The 18,411-nt window shown below is 46.1% G+C and overlaps 1 protein-coding gene across 6 annotated transcripts in view; it reads left to right on the top strand.

Moving 5' to 3' along the window:
• Positions 1-18,411, top strand: part of RFX4 (regulatory factor X4) — a 161,613-nt gene that overhangs the window by 9,709 nt on the left and 133,493 nt on the right. The window contains exon 1 of one of the 6 annotated variants that reach the window (XM_072844235.1): positions 11,763-11,897. The exons of 2 other annotated variants lie outside the window; for them this stretch is intronic. In XM_072844235.1, the coding sequence (XP_072700336.1) occupies positions 11,828-11,897 (70 nt within the window). In that variant the 5' untranslated portion in view covers positions 11,763-11,827. Of the gene's footprint in view, positions 1-11,762; positions 11,898-18,411 lie in introns of those variants that run through there. 3 more of the 6 variants (XM_072844239.1, XM_072844238.1, XM_072844241.1) reach the window with 3 other exon arrangements.

Raw genomic sequence — 18,411 nt, 5'->3', positions numbered from 1 at the left:
CAAAAGAAAACCAACTAGTTTTGTGTCATCCTTCTATGATTAAAAAGGCTATGTTATCTCTGTTTCTAGTTTAATTTCTTCTACTTGGTGACTGCTTTTACAAAAGTGAAATAGATTATCTATAAAAGCATTATTTAACATCATGCAAAATAAATAATAATGGCTGAGAAAGCCCTGGGAGTTTACATAGAAGAGAGATTCCAGAGGGCTAGAGGCCCTCAGTTAAATCATTGAAACTTTCAAGCATTGGAAAGAAGATTTCCAAAGCGTTGAGCGCTTGTTGTGAGAGAGCCTTTGGTCTCCATGAACTTTTATTTTCAACTCAGTGGGCAGAGTTTTTGAGGTTGCTGTGGTTTGAGTAGGGGACCTTTTCAGAAGTGCCAGGCTTTTAGAAAAATAAAAATAAAAAAACAAACCCCAGCTTTTCTTCTAATCAAGGCTCCGTTTTCAAGTTTGAAAACTTTGCTGCGATTAGAAGAATGAATTATTCCTCTGGTTGGTTGGGGCTTCCTCAGGGTTCCCAGGCAGCAGAGCACAGCTGAGGAGGTGCTGGGAGCAGGGATTGCTGCCCGCCCAGACCTGCCCCGCGGGCACTGTGCAAGCTTGGGGAGCACCACCTGGGGCACAGCTGGGAAAGCGCATGGATGGGGGGTGTCCAGAGGGCTGCAGAGGAGTCTGAGAGATGAGAACCTAAGAAAGGGACTCCCTGGGGGTCTGGGTTTTGTTCAAAGGGTTTTGTGGTATTGAGAGATTATAAAACAAACAAACAAAAAGCTCCACCAAAACTGTGTGATTGTAGACAGTACCTGGAGACTATATATTGACACATAGATGATTATTGAGAGGAAAAGGCTGAAGGGGCTGGGAGAAAGTGAGGAAGAGATGAAGGGAGGGTGGGAGGTAAGAAAGAAACTACATTGAAATCATTTTGGTAACTGATGTCAGGTTGGCTGAATGAGTTATTCTCAAAACTGTTGCTTTTTAAATAAAGATGATCCCCTTTTTGAAACTGGGTAGAAGATTAATAAAATTTATAATCTCTCCCAGGTGCTGTGCTAAGTGCTTCTGTACACTACCTCATTTAATTCTTACACTGAACCTTTGATATTACTGTCCCTGTCTTACAGGTGAGGAAACCAAGATTCAGAGAGCCTAGTTAACATGTCCGGGCCAAACAGCTGGTGTCAGACTAGGTTTTGAACACAGCCTAATTCTGATTCTGAAGCCAGGCTGCCTCCTTGCCTCCCCAGACCTAGACTTGGAAGGAAAATCTTATAAGTGTCCATTCTAGCTCATCTCCTCTACCACCTAAAGAAGTTCAGGAGGTCAGGTCATCCCTGATCCGTGATCCTGGGTGGAGACAGCAACCCACACTGTAGTTCTTTGGAGCACACTGTCACGGGTGGCAGTGGGTATCTGGCTGCCACGGGGACCTCAATGTGACTTTGGCAACGGGCTGCTGATTGAGGACACCCACAGGTGCTCCTTCCTATAGGAGTGCCTGGGAGCAGAGCGTGCCTTTCATCTCAAATCCATTTCAGAGCTTGTAAATCCAACCTGGCATCACCACAGGATAGGTATTCCCTGTGCCAGTTACTTTGGCAAATCTGACATGGTATACACCTTATCATGACTTCATATCTATTTACTTACAGATGTGATTTTCCTTATAACAGGTTCAGCATAAAAGCCTTGGTGTTAAAATAAAAGAGCACCTTCCATGTGCATAGCGTGTTACAGTTTGCAGTCATGGATGCAGTCATTAATGGGGGGAGTTTGCAGTCATTGGCACAACCATTAGCAGCTCTGGCTTTGGAATCCCATAGGCTTGGGGAGAATGGGCTTTGCCATAAGCTGGATGTATGAGCTCAGTAAGTGAAGTCAGCTCTCTGAGCCTCAGTTTGCTTGTGAATAAAGTGGGGCCAGGCATAGTACCCACATCCTATTGTGAGGATTAAATGAAGTAAAGTATAAAAGGGTCAGCACAGGGTCTTGGCATGTCATAAAAGCTCAAAAAACAAAAGGTTCATTGAGCATGTTCTCCACCTTGTGCTCCCCGAGTAGCTTCCAACACCCACCTTCTCCTCCACGCCGCCCTCCCATCAAGGACAGAATAGGAGAAGAAAACAAAAATTTTATACAACATCCCCGCTGTGTTCAGTCTTTGCAATACAGGACCTCATAAACCTGTGAGCTAGGCGGGATCTTTCCCAATTCTTAGTGAAGCTGCCACTCAATGGGTTCAGTCACACGCACTAGCTCATATGGCGAGAGGTGATCCACCCTACGGTCACTCATCTTGCTTTCTTGAAACCAGGCCATCTCTCCACCATTTAAAAACATAAAGAAAGGGACTGTCTTTTTTTTTTTTTTTTTTTTTTTATTGGTGTTCAATTTACTAACATACAGAATAACACCCAGTGCCCGTCACCCATTCACTCCCACCCCCCGCCCTCCTCCCCTTCTACCACCCCTAGTTCGTTTCCCAGAGTTAGCAGTCTTTACGTTCTGTCTCCCTTTCTGATATTTCCCACACATTTCTTCTCCCTTCCCTTATATTCCCTTTCACTATTATTTATATTCCCCAAATGAATGAGAACATATAATGTTTGTCCTTCTCCGACTGACTTACTTCACTCAGCATAATACCCTCCAGTTCCATCCACGTTGAAGCAAATGGTGGGTATTTGTCATTTCTAATAGCTGAGTAATATTCCATTGTATACATAAACCACATCTTCTTTATCCATTCATCAGAAAGGGACTGTCTTAACAGCTTCATGGTGTGCGTCAAGTGCACGTTTTCCAGTAGTTTTACATGTTTACCGGATGCTTCTTCCTTTGTCTCTCCAGATTTACACCTGTGTTGTCATTATCCGGCCTTAGCCCTATGCAAAGCATCTACCAGGGTGTCTTGCACAAGTCAGTGCTCAGTAAATATTTACTTAAAGTATAGGTCAATCTGGAAAATCTAGGTAACTTGGTGAAGCGTGTGCCTTCGGCTCAGGTCACGATCCTGGGGTTCTGGGATGGAGCCCCACGTCGGGCTCCCTGCTCAGCGGGGTGTCTGCTTGTCTGTCCCCCTCTCTTCCACCCCCTGTGCTCTCACTCTCTCAAATAAATACATAAAATCTTTTTTTTTTATTTATTTTTTTTTATTGGTGTTCAATTTACTAACATACAGAATAACACCCAGTGCCCATCACCCATTCACTCCCACCCCCCGCCCTCCTCCCCTTCTACCACCCCTAGTTCGTTTCCCAGAGTTAGCAGTCTTTACGTTCTGTCTCCCTTTCTGATATTTCCCACACATTTCTTCTCCCTTCCCTTATTTTCCCTTTCACTATTATTTATATTCCCCAAATGAATGAGAACATATAATGTTTGTCCTTCTCCGACTGACTTACTTCACTCAGCATAATACCCTCCAGTTCCATCCACGTTGAAGCAAATGGTGGGTATTTGTCATTTCTAATAGCTGAGTAATATTCCATTGTATACATACACCACATCTTCTTTATCCATTCATCTTTCGTTGGACACCGAGGCTCCTTCCACAGTTTGGCTATCGTGGCCATTGCTGCTAGAAACATCGGGGTGCAGGTGTCCCGGCGTTTCATTGCATTTGTATCTTTGGGGTAAATCCCCAACAGTGCAATTGCTGGGTCGTAGGGCAGGTCTATTTTTAACTGTTTGAGGAACCTCCACACAGTTTTCCAGAGTGGCTGCACCAGTTCACATTCCCACCAACAGTGTAAGAGGGTTCCCTTTTCTCTGCATCCTCTCCAACATTTGTTGTTTCCTGCCTTGTTAATTTTCCCCATTCTCACTGGTGTGAGGTGGTATCTCATTGTAGTTTTGATTTGTATTTCCCTGATGGCAAGTGATGCAGAGCATTTTCTCATATGCATGTTGGCCATGTCTATGTCTTCCTCTGTGAGATTTCTGTTCATGTCTTTTGCCCATTTCATGATTGGATTGTTTGTTTCTTTGGTGTTGAGTTTAATAAGTTCTTTATAGATCTTGGAAACTAGCCCTTTATCTGATATGTCATTTGCAAATATCTTCTCCCATTCTGTAGGTTGTCTTTGAGTTTTGTTGACTGTATCCTTTGCTGTGCAAAAGCTTCTTATCTTGATGAAGTCCCAATAGTTCATTTTTGCTTTTGTTTCTTTTGCCTTCGTGGATGTATCTTGCAAGAAGTTACTATGGCCGAGTTCAAAAAGGGTGTTGCCTGTGTTCTTCTCTAGGATTTTGATGGAATCTTGTCTCACATTTAGATCTTTCATCCATTTTGAGTTTATCTTTGTGTATGGTGAAAGAGAGTGGTCTAGTTTCATTCTTCTGCATGTGGATGTCCAATTTTCCCAGCACCATTTATTGAAGAGACTGTCTTTCTTCCAATGGATAATCTTTCCTCCTTTATCGAATATTATTTGCCCATAAAGTTCAGGGTCCACTTCTGGATTCTCTATTCTGTTCCACTGATCTATGTGTCTGTTTTTGTGCCAGTACCACACTGTCTTGATGACCACAGCTTTGTAGTACAACCTGAACTCTGGCATTGTGATGCCCCCAGCTATAGTTTTCTTTTTTAAAATTCCCCTGGCTATTCGGGGTCTCTTCTGATTCCACACAAATCTTAAAATAATTTGTTCTAACTCTCTGAAGAAAGTCCATGGTATTTTGATAGGGATTGCATTAAACGTGTATATTGCCCTGGGTAACATTGACATTTTCACAATATTAATTCTGCCAATCCATGAGCATGGAATATTTTTCCATCTCTTTGTGTCTTCCTCAATTTCTTTCAGAAGTGTTCTATAGTTTTGAGGGTATAGATCCTTTACATCTTTGGTGAGGTTTATTCCTAGGTATCTTATGCTTTTGGGTGCAATTGTAAATGGGATTGACTCCTTAATTTCTCTTTCTTCAGTCTCATTGTTAGTGTATAGAAATGCCACTGACTTCTGGGCATTGATTTTGTATCCTGCCACACTACCGAATTGCTGTATGAGTTCTAGCAATCTTGGGGTGGAGACTTTTGGGTTTTCTATGTAGAGTATCATGTCATCGGCGAAGAGGGAGAGTTTGACTTCTTCTTTGCCAATTTGAATGCCTTTAATGTCTTTTTGTTGTCTGATTGCTGAGGCTAGGACTTCCAGTACTATGTTGAATAGCAGTGGTGAGAGTGGACATCCCTGTCTTGTTCCTGATCTTAGGGGAAAGGCTCCCAGTGCTTCCCCATTGAGAATGATATTTGCTGTGGGGTTTTCATAGATGGCTTTTAAGATGTCGAGGAATGTTCCCTCTATCCCTACACTCTGAAGAGTTTTGATCAGGAATGGATGCTGTATTTTGTCAAATGCTTTCTCTGCATCCAATGAGAGGATCATATGGTTCTTGGTTTTTCTCTTGCTGATATGATGAATCACATTGATTGTTTTACGGGTGTTGAACCAGCCTTGTGAAATACATAAAATCTTAAAGCTGTAAGTCAATCCACCCCTCATGTTATGAAGAATGCTGCATCTCTTTGCTTTACGTTCTAGGAAACCTGGCTCACAGCTCTCTGCACACAAGTCCTTGATAAACTTGCTGCAGCTGCGTTGGCCCTCTTCTGCACCCCTACTAGGTGCCAGGCGTGGTGGCTGGGGCCATTCATTCCTTTCCCTCCAGGCTCTCCTCACTGATCTGCAATTCTCTGTCAAGCTCTGTCCTAATTACAGGGAACAGTGGGGTAAATAAGGTACAGTCAGCTCTTAGGGAGCTTATATTATTTGTCCTAATCCTCCTAGTAGTTTCATGGGGTAGTTTTTTGTTTATATATAGAAAGGAAATTGAGGCTTATGAGGTAAACTAATTTGCCTACGGTCACAGAGCTTAGCTACTTGTAAGGGGCGGGGGGTGGGGGGGGCGGCGGGCAGTAGAATTAGTGTCCTGACTTCCAGGCTCTTGACAGCACCAAAGGATCTAAGAATCAAACCAAAAGAATGCTAACAGAAGGGCCTAGTGTGGCATGCCTTGCAGGTGGGCATAACATAAAAATTATAATAGCTAAGACGTTCATAGTTCTTATGTGACTACTCTGTGCAGTGTTCAATTAAATTTCATAGAAATTCCATGAGATGCTGTTATCACCACCTGCATTTTGTAAATTAAAAGAAAAAACTGAGGCTCAAGGTGGCTGGGTCCTTCACCCAAGGTCACACAGCAAGGAAATCAGACTTGAACCTGGTAGTTGAGCTCCTCAGACTGTGTGCTTAACACCTACACTGTTAAAGCACGCAGGTCCTTGGGAATCAGTGGTTCCATGGTTCTAGAACAGGCACTATGCTAAGTCCTTTCCATACCTCACACCATTAAGATGAGGTGGGCACAGTATCAATTCTCCATGTTCTACACAAGGGATCACTGAGGTTGAGAGACTTCACTGAAAGTAGGAAGGCCAGAATCCAGCCCCACTCATTTCTGGCTAGTTACTAAGCCCACGTGCTTGCTTTTCCTGCTTCTATGTGACTCTCAGGAAATGATTTGAAAAAGAGAAAAAATATGCACCAAGTTGTTCATTAAGACATTATAAAAATAGGAATTTTAGCTCCAGGGAACTCTGGGCATCTCTCAAAAATAAATATGATGGCTGTGGTGAAACAGGAAAAATCTATGTAATGGAATGTTAAAGGGAAAAATGAACAGAAATTGTATGTTTGCTCACTGGGGATATAGTTCATATATGTGAACATGTGGACGTGAAACCAGGAGCAGCGCAGAAGAAGGACAAGTGGTTTACATGTGAGGGAGTGGGATTGTGGAGGAATATGCTCCCCCTTTCAACATTTTAAAATATAGTTTCTAGGATAGATTAACACAGGAAAGAAGAAAGCGTTTTGCCTAAGTGAAGGATGTTTTAGTGATTTCTCTCAAAAGTTCAGACTAGTTGGAATTCTCTTTGGGTCCTACAGTCGAGGGGGGGGGAGCCCCTGGCTCCTGAGGTCCTGGAGGGAAGCCACATTCCCTAGTAGAGGGGGTGAGAAGAAATGCAAAAGAGACAAAACCAACACACAAACTAGAAAAAGCAATGATGTCAGGGATCAAATAACATCAGGTGCTGGGCACAGTGAGTAGCCTTGGCTCCAGTAACCTGCTTTCAGACTTTTATATGTTTCAGTGATGTTGTAATAATAGAAACAGAAACAAAGGGAAAGGCTGCTAGCTTTAGGTGGTGGTAGGTACGCTCCCCCGCAAAAGTTGAGGGAAAGCGAAATTTTTACAGCCTGTTTATGCAGTCACATTCATTAACTCTGGTGTTCCCGGGGATATTTTCAGAGCAGAGATCTGCTTTTACATTGAATATATCTTCAACAGGAGATGGCACCGAACACCTTAGCTTTAATTTTTTCTAGTCTCCGGGGACTGTCGGGGAATCTGTGATCTGTCAGCTAACGGCACTGGTGCCCTTTGGGGTTTCTTCATTAATTCTGGTTTATTGCCAGTAATGACACCTTCTGTAATCTCTGTGACCACTTTAGAGTTTTCTGTACTGAATTTTCCTAAAGTGAGAAAGGGCAGTAACATTCTTGAGCACCTGTAGTGTATTTGGTACCATGTGAAACCCAGCGTAGTACTCACAATGCGACTTTAAGGCCTATGTAATTACAGGTGTTAGAGTATAAGGTAATGGTTAGATGGAACTGCTTATTTTTTTAATTAAGATTTTATTTATTTATTGATGAGAGACACAGAAAAAGAGGCAGAGACACAGGCAGAAGGAGAAGCAGGTTCCATGCAAGGGTGCCCGGCATGGCACTCGATCCTGGGACTCCAGGATCACACCCTGGGCCAAAGGCAGGTGCTAAACCGCTGAGCCACCCAGGTGTCCCTGCTGACTTATTTTTAGTTAAATTGTCATACGTTAAAGATATTCTTTTACATATGGGTGCTTTTAAGGTCTATTTTTGTTGATTGTGTGTGGACAGTGACTTTGTGTGTTTTGTTTATTGTTATATCTTCAGACCCCAGAATAGTGTCTGACAATAGTTGCTTAATAAATAATTTTTGAATGAATAATTTAAGAAAAAGTAAGTTAATGGTTAGGTCAGAGTCAGGTTCAAATCCCGGCTCATCTATGTACTGGCTCTGTGACTTTGGGCAAGTCATTGCTGCGACGTTTGTGAAGATTATGGTGCTGGCTTTGGCAGGCTGCGTTCCAGGAGATGTCACTAGTGTCACTTGGGGCTCACCTGCATTATCCCATGATTGAGATTTCAGCTGATGAGGAAGACACACAAGGACAATTGGCCACATGGGCCGGCTTGCAGAGTGAATACCATTAGCCAAAAAGAAGGCAAAGTTCTCAGCTTTTCTCGTCTAGCCCTTTCTCTCTGGGCCTTGCTCCCCCATCTATAAAATGAGATAATAGGTCCTATATGTGAAGTAATTACAAGAAGAGGTATGTGAGCAGTGTAGCACAGTGGTGCAAACTGGAAGCTCACACAATGGTAAACTGAGGCTCAAGAACATGTAAGTACGTGGTCAAGGTCACAAACCAGTGAGACAGCGAAGCTTGGCAGTCAGACCTTCCTACTCATTCCTCCGTATTGGATCCCCCCGCCAACAGGAGGGGCTTCCTCACTGTGGTCAAGAGTTAGTTGACTCAGGCACCCACTCTTGTTAGTTTCCAGACCTGCAAGAGATGCTGCCCAGTGTACAAAGGGGGAGCTAGTACAGCCAGCAGGTGCACTTCAGGGGTCATGAGAGGCCCCTAGAAACCAAGAGTGAGTAGTTTGGGCAGATGAGAAAGCACCAAGGCTGTCAAAGGTTAAGGAAGAACAGTGCTGCCTGGTGGTCGGAGTGAGGCTGCCTTCTGTTCAGTTAGCACATCAGCCTTCCTTGGAGACTCTCGTAGATTGCCATCATCAGGTGAGTCTCATGGTGGCCTTCTGAAGCAGGAATTCTTACTTGACCGATGTGAAAACTAAGGCATATCTATAGTGGGAGTTGGGGGGAGGGTTATTTTTTTAAAGGAATATATTAGAATTGGGAAAGACATGAAAACACTGCTCAGATTTTTTTTTAAGATTTTATTTATTTATTTTGAGAGAGAGAGAGACAGAGAACATGAAGGGGGGGCGGGGGTAGTGGAGGGGGAGGGAGAGGAAGAGGGGAGAGTCCTAAGCAGACTCTGCACTGAGGGCAGAGGCTGAGATGTGGCTGGATCTCATGACCCTAAGATTGTGACCTGAGCCGATCTCATGACCCTGAGATTGTGACCTGAGCCAAAATCAAGAGTTGGGCATTCAACCGAATGAACCACCCAGGCCCAGGCTCCCCCTCTGCTTAGATTTTTAAGAAGGAGAAGAAAAGTAAAAAGGCAAACTGGTGAGGATTTTTTAGCAAGTACTGCAAGGAGAGTGAGTGAGGCTATGGGCTGGGAATCTCGTCACGGAGAGTAAAGGGTTAAATTGAAGAAAGTAGTAAATCCTGTCCCAATCCTTGCAGAGACAGGCCCAGGCCATAGGGTGTTGAGCAGATGGTCAGTGGGCTGATATGTCAGTATACGTGGCATCTGAGCACCCTGGCCCCTGGTTGCGATGAGCACCATCAGCTACAGGTACAAAGATGACCCAGCAGGTACATCCTGAGGCCCGGGAGTGGGAATAACTGTGCACCAAGCCATTCCTACTCCTCCTTGTCCTGGCCACACATCTGTGTAAAGCACACCTTCCCCATCTGCAGTGCTGTGATTAAATGAGATAATTCATGCAAATGGCTAAGAGCACAGCACTGATGCTCCAAGAGTGAGCTACAGTGATGTTGGTGAAGATGGTGGGAGGTCACATTCTAGGAGATGTCATTGCTGTCACCTCAGACTCCCCTCCTCACACTGTGACTGAGACCCCAGCAGATGAGGAAGAGATGTGGGGACATGGGGACACTGGTGTCCAGGATCAGCTAGAGTAGTGGATATACTTAGGTGGGAAGAGGGCAGAGTTCTTATCTTTTCTCATCAGACTGCCTCTGTTCTAAGCCTCTCAGACTTACTTAGAGTCCTGCAGTGGCCTCCTACCAGGGGGATCGTTAAGTCCCCAGTATACCTGGGACAATCCTAGTTTACAACCGTGGTCCTGGAAAAATTACTAATAATGTAGCTTTTTCATCTCAGAAGTTTGGGTGATAATCATGTGGTCTCCTGCTTCCCTGTCTCTCCCCCTCCGAGATTGTGTTTAGCAGCACCAGATGGAGCTGCCTACACAACAGTTTTTGTTTTTTAAAGATTTATTTATTTTAAGGAAGAGTGCATGCACATGTGCAGGGAGGAAGGGCAGAAGGAGAGGGAGAGAATCTCAAGTAGACTCCCCACTGAGCATGAGCTAACCCGACTTGGCTCTCAATCTCATGACCTTGAGCTCATGACCTTAGTGGAAACCAAAAGTCAGATTCTCAACCAACTGAGCCACCCAGGTGCCCCAAGGATGGTTTTGCTTATACTCACAAACCTTTAGAGGTTCCCAATCACCTACTGAATAAAATTCAGGCTCCTTAACTTAGGCTGCTTGTCAGTTTATATTTTTTTAAGATTTATTTATTTATTCATGAGAGAGAGAGAGAGAGAGAGGCAGAGACACAGGCAGAAGGAGAAGCAGGCTGCATGCAGGGAGCCCAACGTGGGACTCCATCCCAGGTTTCCAGGATCCCACCCTGCGCCGAAGGTCACGCTAAACCGCTGAGCCACCGGGGCTGCCCATGCTTGTCAGTTTCTTGAATGCATCACTCTTTGGCTAGGTTCAGGGCCTTTGCACATGATGTTCCGTCCCCATTTACCTGGGGATGATGCCTTCTGAGCCTTTAGCTGTCAGTTTAATGCCACCCCCTCCGAGAAGCATCCCTGACTCACAGATTAGATACAACTCCCTTTTTTCTTCTTTTCTGCCTCTCTTGGGAATCACATCTCTGTTATTTAACAGCTGATGCTCACACTAAACCCTAAACCTCCCCTGGTAACAGAAACCGTGCCTGCCTGGTTACTCCTCTGCCCCCATGGTGCAGCACAGTGCATGATACTCCCCAAATACCTGATCAACAAGTAGTGGGGTGAATGAACGCACAGTCCCTAGTAGGCTCGGCTTTCTGAGCCAGTGCAGTTCATGTCACATGCTTCAGGTCTTCCGACAGCTGCCTAGTACATTTGAGACAAGTGTGCAGTTCTTACTATGGCCCGCAAGTGCCTACACGCTTTTGGCCCTTTGCACCCCTGGCTTCGTTTCCTGCTGCTCTCACCGGTCCTCCCTCTCCCCCACTACACTGGTTTTCAAGCTCACTCGCACCTCAGGCCTGTGCCCTTGGGCCAACATCACCTCCTCCAACAGGTTCTCAGTGTCCCGTTACCAAAGACGGCACCCTGTCTCTCTTTATCCCATTCCACGGCTTCGTCTCCTTCCTAACACTCCTTGTGCTCTGAAGTCCTCTTGCTTGTTTCTGCCCGTCTCCACCGCGGAATACAAGCTCCCTGGGAGCAGGGACCTTGTCTGCCATATCCAGCCCTGGAACCTCAGTGCCTGGCAAACAGTTGGCGCTAAAGCAATGTTTGGTGAGCAGGAGCAGGGTGGGGTGGCCCCTTGGAGGCCGGCGGGGGAGGGGGGCCTTCCTGGAACCCAGCGGCCCCTGGGGCAGGGCCTGTGGAGTTGCCATGGCAACCCACTGACCTGTGCCCCCCCCCCCCAGAAGCCACTGCTGCCCACCTACCTCCAGGGCCCAGACTTTCCACGTGGTCCTGCCTGATGCAGCTGTGGGGAGCCCCGGGCACAGGGAAAGCGGGGCGAGAGAGCGAATGATGAAGAGGAGATCCTGCCCTGGTGCGGGGGGAGACCGGAGCAGGCCTTGTTGGCATGGTTCCACGGGTAATGGCCCGGCCGGGGGAGGGGAGACCGGGGGTGCTCCGGCCCCTCCAGGACCTGGGGCCTGGACCTCCCCTGGTGGCTGTGGGTGAGATATGTCAACTTTTTGACGTAGCATTTCTAAAGCTGTGAGTTCCTGAAATAGGCCCTGCCCGGGGCCCTGAAAGACTGTTGACAGGAGGAGTGTGAGTAACGCCTTCCCCGAAAACCCGGTGACTGTAAGGCAGCAGCACTTCCTCAGGTGTTGCGTAAGCCAAGGCCTCCCTGTTCTCCGCCAGTTCCCCGGGAGCAGAGCCCGCGTCCCTCCCCCAGGCTGGCTCCCAGCTGCCTGCAGGCACCCTGCTCCTCAGGGCTCTCCCCCCCATCCCCGTCCCTCCCCTGGTACTGGTCAGTGGGCTCGCCCCCTTTCCCAGAACCCACTTTGGGCCTTTGTCGGGATGCAGCCCCCCTGCCTTCCTCCCCCAGCCCTTTAAGCTGCGGCTGAAATGCGGCCTCCTCTAGGCGGGGGCCCGGGGCACCTGGTCACAATGACCGAGGACTCTGGGGACACGACTTCCTGAGGCGGCGGCCGCAGGCCCCCAGCTAGCTGGCTGCGCCTCCCCAGCATCTCTGAGTCTCCGGTTCCTCCTCAAGAATCAGAATTTTTCAAGTCTGTTTCAGAGTTGCTGGGCGGAGCAGAGGGGAGGCGTGTGGAGCAGGGTGACTGGTGTGGGGAAAAAGCTCCCCCAAAGCAGGCCGCCGCCGCCGTTAGCGCCCGTCCTCAGCACGGCTGGGAGCTCCCAGCCCGTGGTGGGCAGAGACCGCGCTTTCCTCGTCTGTCCTCTGTCCGTGGCCCACAAAGCCAAGCGTGCTAAGTGCCTCCCTTGTATTACTTCAGTTAATCTTGGGAGAACCTAGAAGGTAGGGCTTTGGGGGGGTTCAGGGATCATCCTGCTGTTGCACAGCTAGTAAGTGGCAGGGCTGGATTTGAAATCCAGTTGTTCTGACTCCAAACCCACATCCTTCCTGTCCTGTCTCTGTCTTCTCTTTCATCTTGTTCTGTCTCTCCCTTGATCACTCCATCAGTGCTGGGCCTTCTTGCCATCCCTTCACCCATGATCACCGACCTCCCATGACCCCACCTCAGGACCTTGGCATCTGTGGTCTGCTCTCTGTGGACCTTTGAAGGCCTTATGCCCTCACTGCACTCAATCTCTGCTCAAATGCTGCTACTTTGCAGAGGCCTTCCTGGGGGAGGATCCCTCATCCCTTATCCTATTCTATCATCCTACTTTACTTCCTCACAACCTACCACTGTCAGCCATGAGCCTGACACTGTGCCAGGCTCCTGGGGACTAAGCATGGCAAAGATGGACAAGGCTGTCAGAACTTACATTTTTTTAAAAGATTTTATTTATTTATTCATGAGAGACAGAGAGAGAGAGAGAGAGAGAGGCAGAGACACAGGCAGAGGGAGAAGCAGGCTCCACACAGGGAGCCTGATGTGGGACTCGATCCCGGGATTCCAGGATCATGCCCTAGGCCAAAGGCAGGCGCTAAACCACTGAGCCACCCAGGCGTCCCTATAACTTACATTTTTTAAGGTGGAGGAAATAAATAATAAAAAAAGCATAAATAAACAAGATATCTCAGGTCCTGAGGATCTGGTCCATCAGAGATATCTTGCTGTAATATATTGGCCCCCTATTAAAATGTACTCGTCTCTTCTGTTGCAACTTCACATTGAGGGCACTTGATAATGATTTGCAAAATGAATGAATGGATGGATGGATTGCCTGAGAATAGCCTGGTCTGTGCCCAGTGTGACATGGCAAGCAGAATAAGCATGGGCTTTAGAGATTGAAGATCTGGGTTTGAATTCTGACTTGAATCCCTCTGATTGTGTGACCTTGGCCAAGCCACTGCCATGGTCTGGACCCCAGTTTCCTTATGTTTAAAGGGGGATGAATTTCTGTCTCATAATGTGAGCTCAAATCAGGCTCTTGTGTCAATGTGCCTTGTGGACGTCAAAGATTACCTGGCTTTGGATAGTTGTCTTGGTTGGTTCCTCCTGCTTGATTAATACATATTCTTTTTTAAAAAAGATTTTATTTATTTGACAGAGAGAGAAAGCACAAGCAGGGAGAGCAGGGAGAGGGAGAAGCAGACTCTCTGCTGAGAAGGGAGCCTCATGTGGGACTCCATCCCAGGACCCTGAGATCATGACCTGAGCCAAAGACAGATGCTTAACCCACAGAGTCACCCAGGTGCTCCTGATTGATACACATTCCTGACAACTGCTCTGAGCCCTAAACATGTCCCTGGTGCAGTTACTTCCTGGTGGTTCTTTGCTGCTGCAAAACCCAATCTAAAGTGGGGAGGCATGAAGATCTGCCTCTGAAGGGTAGGGGTTAAACTCCTCAGAAAGTGAAAATCCAGAAGGCATGATTGGCATCCTCCTTCCTGCCCATGATCCCAGATGAGTCAGGTGAAGTGATGCTTTGCAGCCCAGGAGCTGACACTCCCAGCTGTCAGTACACCCTGTTGGGAACTTAGAGCAAGCCTGATTCCTACTAGAAGATCAGATCATTTATTTTTATGGATCAAGAATGAAGCAATTGGGAGCAAGGAGTCAGCCAAGTGTGAGTTGAGCGCTCCTTCTCCTGTGTCCCTGGACAGGGTGCTGATACTGCAGCTCTGCCTTGTATTAGAATTTTTGCTTCAAGCCTCAGTTTTCCTGTCTATTAATAGAGATATTAAAGCATACCACATGGTATTATTCTGAGATCCCTGTAATGTAAACCACATATGTGAAAATACCTTGTCTGGTACCTGGCATGCAGTAGGATCTTAATGTTATTTTTAAAAAAAAGTAATGCATTCAACAACACATATTTATTGTGCAATATCTACGGGGACAAGCATGGTGCCAGCTAATGGGTGCAAGAAGGACAGGCAGGACAGGCTTCCTGCACTCATGAGTTTGGGGAGTAGAATCTGCCTCGCTTTCTAGATGACAACTGCAGGGCAGAAGCCAGTCTTATCTGTGTCTATGTCACTCACAGCTTTTATCACAGCTCCTTTTCTCCAGAAGGCACAACATAGACATTGGTTGAGTTTTGCCTTCTTTACTTGGAAGATGACCTTTTAATGTATTATATACCATCTCGTGCCTTATGTGGTAAAAATAAGAAAAGATTAGGAAATTCTTTAGATGTGTGGACATGTCTACTTGTATGCTGTGCATTCTTTGATATCATGTGTGTCAATAAAGGTAAAATTTCTTGGGACCATACTATAGGAAAAACTTCATACCAGGTGCTAGTGAGAGTCAAAAGAAAGAATAACATGGACTTCATTCTTAAGATATTTAAGATCTAAGTGGAAGGCCTGCTATATATAACAAAGGCTAGCAAAGAAATACATGAATGAATTTAGCAAAACTTGTAATATGTAAGTAGAGTTTTAGTGAAAGATTGAATGCCAAGCTGACTGTGATCAATGTTACAATATTGTCACCGTGCACTGGAGACCAAATGGGACATAGAGGGAAGAGAGCTCAGCCCACCCTCAGAGAGAGCATTTTGGTTATGATCTAAGTCCGGATGGCAGTCCTGCCTTTTCTTACTAGCTGACTGACTTTGGAGAAGTCACCTGATCTTACTGAGCCTTAATTTCCTAATAGCACCTACCCCAAGCTTTATAAGGATTAAGTATGCTGGTATATGTCATGTGTTTGCGTAATGCTTGGCCCATAAAGACCCAATGTATGGTGACCTTTATTATTTTTATTAAATCACATAAAAGTAAGTTAGACACAAGGAAGTTAGATGAACACAGCACTTTATTAAAAATTCAACATACCTGTCATTCTGGTTGGATAATTCTTGATCTTTGCAACCAAAATTCATTGTTTATAGTTTTAAAGTATATAAAGTTTACTGCAGGTGACCTAAACAGAGGCCTTCCAATCATATGGAGCAACCTGACCTAGGGGCATAAGTTGCAGATGCTGCTGTTGAGAGCCCCACTGGAGAAGAGGATGAAGGTCAGAGAGCACCTGTGGATGTGAGGCCTGTGCCCTGACGTCTCAGTTGCATCTATACAGTCTGGAATGTAAGGCCTTTGAATGCTCTGAGAACTAACTACAAATGTCCCAAGCAGCAGAGGTGATGGTTCTGCCATATTTGGCACTGCTAGGACCATGATCTGGACCCTCCAGAGTTTATCCTGGATGCCACATGTGCAGGTGGCTATGGTTAAGTAGAAGACAGTCAGATGCAGGGGAACTAGATGGCACAGAAGTGGGAACAACGCCCTCCAAGCAAGAGCTGAAATAAGTGGGATACTTTGACCAGAAAAATGGGGCCATGGTGCCTGGCCTTCTGATCTCTGCCATGTGTGTGAGCGATCACCCTTACTCTGTGTTGCCCCAGGAGAAGAGCTGGGTTGTGGAGTGGCTACAGGCATAGGCCAAGGGGCTAGGGAGACCTGAATGGGTGCCATGGGTGGAGGAAAGGTTACATGATAAGATTTCTTCTCTCTTTCTTTCCTGGTACTTCTGGCCCTCTTCTCTCCCCTCATCACCCCACTCTCTCCTCTCTCTAGTGTTGGGTAATATGGGGGAGAGGCACAGCCATCTGGAAGGTCCTTCCTTGACTTGAGCTCTTGTGGGCTGGTGTCGCACCCTCTTGGCGCTTGGTGTCCAGAGCCAGCTCCCCTCCAGAATGCTACCATGAGTACTTCAGAGAGTGTGTCACCAATCACTGGGGCTTCTCACATCCAGGAATTGGCCCTTTTGAGGACTCCAATTTTAACAGGCCTCATCTTGGCACTGGCGAGTGGGTGACAGGGGGAGTGTTTCCCTTAGTTCCCTGTGTCTGCTGAAAAACGTGTGTGTGTGTGTATGTGTGTGTGCAAGTGCACACATGTGCATGCCCACACACGTGAGAATAACTGGATGTGAATACCTAGCTCGGGAGGGCAGGGCTGGCCCAGAACAACAGCACTTGCTCTTGGTGCTGTGCTCTGGCGGAGGAAGGGGCTGTCGATTTCAGCAGCTGCCGTCCAAAACCAGCCACGGCGGTTGCCAAGGAAAACGTGCCAGAACTCAAGGGGATTAGAAGATCTGAGATGGAGATATTCTGGAGAGTCCTGAAAAGAATTCTGGAGATTTGTACCCAGATGCATCTTTAGATGCGATGTGATGACAAACACCCACCTTGTGCCATCACAGCTCTGAAAAACCTCACAAGCCATTGGGTTTCTACGTGGTGCAGTCGGTGTCTGGAAGGGGTGACGTTTTAATGTTTTGCATTTCTCTGCTGCTCAGGGTTTCCTCAGAAATACCAGCTTTCCATTTCCTCTTAACAATCTGGCTCCCGTTCCTCCCCTTGGATATTTCCCCCTACTTATTTACAATTTAGGGAGCAGCTTTTAAAAGAGCAGTTTGTTGGGACATAAAATATAAAACAAAAATTGAGCATTTCTCCCTGCTGTTTGCGTTTGCTTCTTCCCCATCCCCCCAGCCTCCACACCGTGGCTCCCTTGCCAGTGTGGCTCCTTTTTTAGAATATGTCGCCTAAGGTGTTAACTTGTGATCTTGCCCTTGGCTCTTTGAATTACGAGGAGTCACATTACTTAATCTAAGCTTCAGTTGCTTTCCAGGAAAAAAATGGAGATTAAAATCTTTATTTCTGGGAGTTGTGGTCAGAATTTGATGGGATAATATAGGTAATATTAGACTAGGTGTTCAGTACGTGCCAGCTTCTATATTATAGAGACAACAATGGGTGGGTGACTACACCGGGCAGAAGGACAAAGCCGTAGGTATAGTCAGCTCTGCTATAACACCACACAGGCATTCCTAAAAATCACTACGTTCTGCAAAACAGCACGATCAAGTCCACAGTTTACTAGAAAAATAAGGGGGCATAACACTCAAAACCTTTCAGTGCACATAAAAAATAGAATCTAATAAAAATGATGGCACAGTTTTGCATATGTTAATTAAATGTTCAAGAGGTGCAGAAATACAATAAATCTGGCACTTCATCTTGGAAAAGACCTGACATTTTGGACGAGGACGTCAGAAAGGCTGCCGCCTGTGAGTTATGGTGAAGCGGTAGAGCGCGGGTTGTCTGGGCAGGTGTAGTACTTCAGCTCACGCGAACAGAAGGAGCTGGTAGGTGTCCGAGGCATGAGCACATGTGAATTTTGCATATTCATGGAGTTTGGTTCAGCTACCCGTGGTTTTCTGCATTCGCCCGATGTTTCTTAGGGAAGAAGTTGAACATAAATAAACACAAAGTTTGCTCTCTGTTCAGATCGTTCCCTAATATATTACTTGCACTAGAACACATGCTTATTTTCCAAACAAGCATTATAGTGGAACTGACTGATGTCGTTGAATGAATGAATGAATGAATGGTAGCTGGTCTACCCAATGGAATAATTATCATGCTACATTGTGGAAAGTGCTTTTGTAGACTTTGGAATTGGATTTCAAAAAACCAGTCTTTTGGATTTTAAAAGTACT

The sequence above is a fragment of the Canis lupus genome, chromosome 11 (assembly GCF_048164855.1).
Source record: "Canis lupus baileyi chromosome 11, mCanLup2.hap1, whole genome shotgun sequence".
Taxonomy (NCBI): domain Eukaryota; kingdom Metazoa; phylum Chordata; class Mammalia; order Carnivora; family Canidae; genus Canis; species Canis lupus.
This window is presented reverse-complemented; position numbering and strand designations above follow the sequence as displayed.